This window comes from Antrostomus carolinensis, unplaced genomic scaffold, assembly GCF_000700745.2.
Source record: "Antrostomus carolinensis isolate BGI_N321 unplaced genomic scaffold, ASM70074v2 scaffold22983, whole genome shotgun sequence".
NCBI lineage: Eukaryota > Metazoa > Chordata > Aves > Caprimulgiformes > Caprimulgidae > Antrostomus > Antrostomus carolinensis.
Window position 1 is genome coordinate 20,805 of NW_010306228.1, and position 8,450 is coordinate 29,254.

The 8,450-nt window shown below is 45.4% G+C and overlaps 1 protein-coding gene across 1 annotated transcript in view; it reads left to right on the forward strand.

The window, feature by feature from the left end:
* The window catches only part of GARS1 (glycyl-tRNA synthetase 1), a 27,347-nt gene that overhangs the window by 17,547 nt on the left and 1,350 nt on the right, over window positions 1-8,450 (forward strand). Inside the window, exons 12-15 of the mRNA XM_010165068.2 lie at window positions 2,400-2,485; window positions 4,735-4,844; window positions 6,253-6,346; window positions 7,269-7,459. Of these exons, the coding sequence (XP_010163370.2) occupies window positions 2,400-2,485; window positions 4,735-4,844; window positions 6,253-6,346; window positions 7,269-7,459 (481 nt within the window). The remainder of the gene's footprint in view (window positions 1-2,399; window positions 2,486-4,734; window positions 4,845-6,252; window positions 6,347-7,268; window positions 7,460-8,450) is intronic.

Consider the following 8,450-nt stretch of genomic DNA (forward strand, 5'->3'; position numbering starts at 1 on the left):
TTAATGCTGTCCCTTCTGCCAAGTCATTGCTGGTCATCCAGCAACATATCTCTTGATATATGCACATAAATGTGTAACCATGGTATTCAAATATTTGTTCATTTGCTTGGGAATGAGCTTCTGGCTTTAGCAGGATCATCCCATAAAAGTGAGACACTTCAGTGAAATGGGGAGTGTTTACCCACTTCCCTACTCTGCTTTGAGAGTTGACCAAGGCTGGCAGATAGTTTTGAACTTCATTTTTAAATTAATCAAATAATTCTGTGAGTGATGGAACAAAATCATTAAATGAGAACCAAAACTTAATGTGAGTATCCTCCAATGTTTATTGATATCCTTTAGGACTTGTTACAGCCTTTGACGTGTCGGGGCAGCAGCTTGTATGATTTCCCTCAACCTGTCTGCCCCTATTTCTAACACATGCAGGAACTGAAAATTTAAGAGATCTCTACAGTTGTCAAATTTGGCTGAAGCAGGCCAACAGCTCTGTGTGTTATGAGAAGGCTAATGGTGCAATAATGAAAAAATAAACTTTTATTTCCTGATTGAAATGGTACAAGGTGTAGGATCGATGAATATGTTCTAGAATGGTGACATTTACATATTTCTTCTTTTTTTTTTTTTCTATTTTTATTTTTTTCCCTGAGTTAAGATTATTTCTTTTACATTTCCATGTATATGAAAGTGTGGGGGGAAAAAAAGTAGCACTCAAAATGGGGAGAGATACTATTGCAGATATGGTGATGTGTACACACATCAAAAACAGAAGAAAGTGAACTTAGTTCATCCAGAATCCCACTGAAATTATTCAATCAATGAATTTTAATTGGTACCCTGGGTTTGAATTGGTAGTGGACTGCAAGTCATGATTGTGCTTAAGCTCAGCATCCAGCTGTAGTTGTATTCAGAGTAAACCCTTTATAAACTGCAGCCCATTTGGTATCAGGTCCAAATGCAGGTGATTGGCACATGCTTTGCTCAAACATATTTTTGTATTCTGCCAATCTGAATGCTTCAGCAGGGAGGGTACATTGCTGAGCACACCTTGACAGTGGCAGTGTGTTAGACCTGCCTTTCATGTGACCATATCTGTATAAATCCATGATGTGAAGCCCTCAGGTTTACAGCAGCAATTTTCTGTTAGCACACATAATAATAAAGACATTTGCTTCCTGTAAGTGGGATAGGTCAGTACAGCCTAAATTCTGCTCTGCGAGGAGGGCGTGCTAGTTGTAAGTTAGCAAGGAGCAAAAGAAAGGAGTTAGAAGACCATAGAATCATAGAATGGTTTGGGTTGGAAGGGACCTTAAAACTCATCCAGTTCCAACCCCCCTGCCATCAGCAGGGACACCTTCCACTAGACCAGGTTGCTCAAAGCCTCATCCAACCTGACCCTGAACACTTCCAGAGAGGAACAGCCACAGCTTCTCTGGGCAACCTGGACCAGTGTCTGACCACCCTCACAGGAAAGAATTTCTTCCTAATATCTAATCTCAATCTCCCCTCTTCCAGTTTAAAGACATCACCCCTTGTTCTGTCACTCCCTGCCCTTGTCCAAAGTCCCTCCCCAGCCTTCCTGGAGCCCCTTCAGGTACTGGAAGGCTGCTAGGTCTCCTCGGAGCCTTCTCTTCTCCAGGCTGAACAGTCCCAACTCTCTCAGCCTGTCCTCACAGCAGAGCTGCTCCAGCCCTCACATCATCCTCATGACCTCCTCTGGACTCACTCCAGTAGCTTCATGTCCTTCTGCTGTTGGTGGCCTCAGAACTGGAGGCAGCACTGCAGGTGGGGTCTGAGGAGAGCGGAGCAGAGGGGCAGTATCCCCTCCCTCCACCTGCTGCCCACGCTGCTCTGGGTGCAGCCCAGGACATGGTTATTGGCCTCTGGGCTGTGAGCACACGTTGCCGGCTCAATATTTATATAATATCTAAAGCTTTAGATATGGGCAATAAAATAACTGTGCTGTATCTTCCCCTTTGTTTGGTATCTGTGAAAATGCGAGTACCTTTTGACACAACTCGGTTTTCATGAGAAGTCCGTGCACTCTGCAAGGTGTGCAGTCTGCAGCAAGGGCCTATTTTGTGTGCCTCCTTTTTTGTTTTTTTTTCTTTCAGTGTATATGCTTCATTCTGAGATTCCTCCATTTCCTAATTAAGTTTGCTTCAGGCTGTTAACCACAACGAAGTTCACTGTGATCATCAAAATGGTTGCTTTTAATGTACAAGTAGTAATTTTATTATTAGCCTAAATTTGTTTTAATGAGTATGCCACATGTTTCTTTGATCTCTGGGTTTTGCCCTAGCTTTTATCATCCCACTCTTAAAACCAAGCAACACAATTAATGAAATATAACTTGTTTGTTTATTGCTGTAGTTTTTAAGTGACTTCTTTTTCCTTTGCAGGGAATTCATTGTTGAAACTGAAGGGAAAACTTTTAAATTAACAAAAGACATGGTTACTGTGAAGAGATTTCAGAAAACGTTACATGGTAAATTTATATCTTTGTTGTTTGGTCATCAAAAGTAAGATGCAGATCAGGAAACACTTTAGATGTGAACTTTATCATTTTCATTGTCCTGTTAATAATGTACCATGGTACAGGAAAAATGCTGAATGTGATTTCCTTGAAATTCAACAGTTTAAGAGAGTTTGAAAGCTTTCACACAGCACTGGGATTTCCGTGACCGTTGATTTGGGCCTGTCTGTCTGCTTCTCTCTTAGTCTGTTCAGTAACCCACTCAGTAGACTTTGGGCAGTGTGTTATGTTCACTGCTTCAGTTGCATATTCTGGGGTTTCTAAGGTTCCACGTGGTGCTAAGAACTGACTGCTGTCCTGTTGGAGGAGCTAGGGAAGGTGCACCAGCTTTGGGAGCTTTCTCGTCTTCAAGTCCATTGCAGTGCAGCAGATGGGTTGTAGCATTTTGTTGGTAGGGCTGTGGGCAGATCTCCGTGCTCAGAGCTCCTGTTGTCACTCGGCCTAGAGTCAGGTCTTCTGACATCTGCTAGCTCACCAGGCTGCCATGCTGACCAGGCTCTTTAAGATCAGAAGTCAGTTCCTCTGGTTGTTGATAATCACATCAGCTTTGGTCAGTAACTGCATCTCCACAGGGCTTTCATCCTGATGTGGGAAATGGGGGTAGAAGGTAACTTTCCAAAACACATGGATTTAGTTCCTCAAAGAAGTCTTATCTTTCCAGCCAGCTCTGTAAACACCTTACCCAGGGTCATCTTTGACACAGCTGGAGACTGAGGTAGATTTTTCCCCAGTTTTTACTGCAGTGGATCATCCTGCTCTAGCTTGGGAACATGATAAATGCTCCTGGGAAGGAGCAGAGCCACTTGTAGCATGTGCAGAATGTGTTTGTTCTTGCAACTGCTGAGCCTTTGAGCTGTCCATGTGTCTGTCTCTCACTCAGCACATGCTGCTGCTGTGTCATGCTTTGGTTGTTGGAACTGGATGATCTTTAAGGTCCTTTCCAACCCAAACCATTCTATGATTCTATGAACTTCAAAGAAGGAATCAGAGTTGCAACTGTTAGTGATTGTAGTGTTACTGGGAGCCAGCAAGTAGAACCCCAGTTGCTGGTTTTCCTTTAAATTTGTACATTTGACTGCTGTCTGCAAGCAGGAGGCAAAACTTTATGGGTTCTCTCTCTCTTGTCTTGGAAACTGTTTGGTCAATGTATAATTAAAACAAGACTATCCTTTTGGAAGGTGAAGTCCTACTCTGGGTTAGGTGCTTGATTGAGGAGGACTGGCTCTGTAGGCACACAGAGTGGGAGGCAAGTCCAAGTGCAGTGCTGGAGGGCTCAGTTGTACTCTTGATTTTCAAAAGCGGCTGATGCCTGTAGTTGTTGTTTCTTCTCCAGTTACTCTCTGAGCTGTTTCTAAAAAGCTGCACTGTCTGAGCAGGACAGCTGTCCACTGAGCTCCTTTCATACACAGAGGGGAGAAGGAGGAAAAAGCCTCTTTGACAGACATGTGCCAAGGGTTGGAGAGAATGACGGGTGTATAATAGCGTAGCACATGGCATCTTCTGAGAATTTTTGCAAACACTGACTTGTTGATCTTTCTTCTTCCTATTTTTGTGATATGTTGCAGGGAGTGTAGAATAGGGAGGGTGGCAGCACTGAAGCAAGCAGCTGAATGGCTCAAGGATATGGAGGGAGTCTTTGCTGGCAAAGTTGGATCTGAAGCTCCATGTTTCTCTGCTCAGACTGCTGGATACCGAGGCTGTGTCTGTACATAAAACCAGAGCGGGCCAGGGATTGAGCATTACCCTGCCATTATCCAGGCTGTTTGATTATTAGCATATTCCCTGGCACAGTTTTTGGTCTGTGCCAAGTAACACTCTCCCAGACAATGCCTGGACATAGTTTGTGGCTTGGTGTGGAGCAGCAACTGTTCCCAGTGAACAGTTTGGATGCAGCTTTGCTGTTGTGAAGTGGAAGAGGGTTTATCTGTGTGGCTGCAAGTTGTGCTGTGCTGTTTGCTCTCAGGGCCAGAGAAGGGGCCCTGACTTGTTATTTACAGCCTAAATACATTCTGTATGTGGACTAAGTCCAAATCTCTGCTTCAGGTATTTGTATTTAGAGCAGAAATGTTTAACCTTTTATTTCCACATGCTCAGCTACATGCAATCAGAACTTCTGAGTAGAAAGGCAGTTTCAGTAAACACATGTTTTTGTTGTGTATAAATTCTTCTTTAATGATGATGTGGGTTTTTTTGTATTCCAGTGGAAGAAATCATCCCAAATGTAATTGAACCCTCATTTGGTATTGGGAGGATCATGTACACAGTGTTTGAACACACGTTCCACATCCGGGAAGGAGACGAGCAGAGAACGGTGAGCTTTCCTGTGACTGGGCCTCAGCTTAAAACCAGCTGCAAGCATTTGCCTTTCCCTAACATCCAGGGGAAGGACTAAAATAAGACTGCACAATACACAGTAGAGATGGGAAAACCCAGGTGGGCTGTTGAGTCGCTGGTTTTGCCAGCGTACGTGTCATTTATACATGTGCACTGAGAACATTCTGGGGCTGCCTGTGCACGAGGCTCTCGCTGTATTACTGGCAAGAGGGTGAGAAATTCCTCCTTCTGGATTCACACTTGGCAGTGTCCCATCGCTCAGAGAAAGGCACCTCTTCAGTGTTTGATTTCCTCTCTCTTTGCTGCTTTTCCTGGAATCGTAGTTCTGTGCAGCAAGATGAACAATAGACGAACTGTTTCCTCAGTCCCCCATGAAATTAAACCTTTTCTGATTCTGGGTATCCCTGAAATTCCCATGGAAACTTTGCTGTAGCAAGGGCCAGAGGGAAGTGTGTGTTACGTACAGAGCACGAGCCTGTTCCAGCCAGTGCCCAAACTGTGATGCTTTGCACCATTGCTGGTGGCCCACAAGAAGCTGGCTGTGAATTTGATGTTGGTTCCTGTTTGTTGTTTCTGGCTGCTGGACTGTGTTCATAGAAAAGAAAAATAACAGCACTCCTTAGTGTCTCTGTTTGCCACGGCATGTCATACAGTTCTGAGTGTGGGGAACAGCATTCAGGAGCCCAGAGTTAGGACACAGTTGACTTTCAATCATGAACTGCTTATGAATTCTAAAATATTGGACTTACCTTCCTTCTAGTACCCATTTACTTTCTATGTAGCCTGAGCTGCTCTGTATTGTGGTACATCTCAATTGCATTTCTTCTGTGCCTTTACAGGCCTTGCTCATTGCCAGGAAAGATTTATTTATTTACTTATTTTCTCCCTTTTTGGCATATATTTTTTTTTTTTTCTGAAGGTGTCTGTAGAGGGTTCTGAAAACCTTTGAGCTGCATGTACTCCATGTGTGTATGGAGTCTGTGGGAATCAAACAGTGAGTGAGGCGAGATGGTTGTGAGAACTCTTCCCTTTAGACTGTGCAGAACACTAAACCTTCTGGAAGGACTCCCCTACCCTTAATTTTTCAGTAATTCAGATGAAGTTTACTTTCTTCACGGAGGACTCTGGTAGATTTCTTTTGGTGGGAGGTTTTGATTGTCAGGAGTGAAGGGGGAGTGGAGGACTGCTGGAGAAAATCAGTCTTGCTTCAGTGGTGTGAGGTGTTACTGATAGAACGTTGAATGCTCATGTCTTACAGAAGGCCAGCTCCTCCCCTGGAACAGTCACCCTTCCTCCAGCCTCAGTCAGAACTTAGTCTCACCTCTGAGGAATCTGGCCTAACCATTAAACTTGTATTTATTTGCGCTCTTTCTTTTTTTCCTCAGTTCTTCAGCTTCCCAGCTGTGGTAGCACCGTTCAAGTGCTCTGTTCTTCCTCTGAGCCAGAATCAGGAATTCATGCCTTTTGTCAAGGAATTATGTAAGTGTATTAAGCACTCTGGGTCCAATGGGGATGTGCACTGGGAAGAGATTTTTCTTCCTCATTGCTGTAGGGAGAAAATAGCATTGGGATCATGTGGCTCTTGTGTGCAAAGCCATCAAACTAAAATAGCTGAGTTGGTTGGTATCATTCAGCTTTGGGTGTCTTTCAAACTCCAAGATAGCCTCAAACAACCCAACTCCCTGCCCTTTCCTTCCCTGTGTGGGCTTGCAGTGTAAAAGATCTTTGTTTTTACGTTGTGTCAAAAAGAATTCTTTCCCCCTGCTGGGAAGAAGCTGTCAAAAGCAGTGTTTCATTTAGTGTTTTTTTTAAATTAAGTTTTTTTTCTTGACTCTTGTTGGCCAGATAATTTATTAAATCTATGATTCTATGAATCAGTCCCAGAGCTGCTGAGCCTCCAAGCATTCTGTCAGAATGCCCTCTGGTACCATATGCAAGTGAATACTTAAAGGGTAGGGATACAGGCTGCGTGTCAGGCAGTTTCTTTTGCTGTTGGCATCAGTTCTGCTCAGGACCTCGCCTCCCCGTGCTGGACCTGCCCCTGCACACATGTAAAGCTGTTGTGTTTTGTGGTTTTGAGTTAAAGCAGAGTTGTGGGACTGTAATGACAGGTTGAAGAAGTTGGGGACTTTGCTTTTTGGGTGATGGTTGAGTGATGCAATGTGGAGAGCTGCGAGAGTAGTGGTGTACCTTTGGGGTAGGTTTGAGCTTGTAGTCTTGGCAGGGACTGGAACCTTGGATCTTCTGTTAAAATAAAAATGAGAGTCTGTGATGCTGTTTGAACCATGTGGTTCCTCACGTCAGGTAGTGCCATGAGGATGCGGGAGGCCTCTGCTAGGATCATGTTGCCTGCTGAGTGTGCAGTGAGACCTGGTGATCCCCTCTTCTCTGTTTCTTGCAGCTGAAGCACTCACCAGGAACGGCATCTCTCACAAGGTGGATGATTCCTCTGGCTCCATCGGCCGGCGCTATGCCAGGACTGATGAGATTGGCGTGGCTTTTGGGATCACCATCGACTTTGACACCGTTAACCGGACGCCTCACACCGCCACCCTGAGAGACCGCGACTCCATGCGCCAGATCCGAGCCGAGGTAAAGGGCAGGCAGATGGGTTTGGCTGCTGACAGACCAAACTTGTTTATTATGGGCTAGGGGAGAGTGTTTGCTGCTATTTCTGATCCAGCAGTGACTCTCATCTATGCAGGAGCTGCCTGCAGCTCTCACAGGCAATTTAGCAATTCTGAGAAATCCCCAGGGAAGAGATGCTGGTCAAACAGAAGACGCCAGCCCTGCTCTTGAAGTGAGGAGAGGCTTTTGTTTTCTTGAGATGCAGAGGTGTTGATCTGACTTCAAAGCCATGCCTCGTGCTGATTGCACTGCTCTTCCTGAGTGAAGGCTGCTGAGGAAATGCATTTGCTGGCTTGTGTCTGGCTTTCAAAGGCAAGGCTCCTCTGAATCCACAGGCACCAAAAGGCAGATCTTGGCCTACTGCAGGCTGGCAGAACACAGTGCAGACACAACTCCTCAAAGCTTGCTTCTTGCCAATGTTGCCTGTGCAGCACCAGTGAAGCTGGTGAACCTTTGTCCAAAAGCTATGCCTGCCCTAAGCAGGCTCTGCTGGTACAGCCAGAATGCAGGGCCTGGAATAGCAAACCTCCCCATGGTGGTCTCGAGGCCTGTGAGCAAAACCTGCTCAGAGCTGTGGACGTGCAGTCTCGGCACCTCTCTCATGCCCTTCTCTCCCAGGCCCCACCAGGAACATGGTTTGGCTGCTGCAGGAGGAGGATTTAGTGCTGATCTGTGAGGCTGAGTTGTTCTAGATCTGTGGTACTGCACAGGGCTGCTGAGCTGGCTGTGGGTTTGGTTCAGTGTGACAGGCAGTGCCAGCTCCTCAGGGCACCCATCTGTCTCTGTGTCACCTGGATGACTTCTCACTGCCAAGTAGCAGACAAGACTTTGTTATCCTTATATTTCTGCAAATTTTCTAGTTTCTCTAGTTGATCGCAGAATCACAGAATGGTGGGGTTGGAAGGGACCTCAGGAGGTCATCTAGTCCAACCCCCCTGCCAAAGCAGGTTCCCTA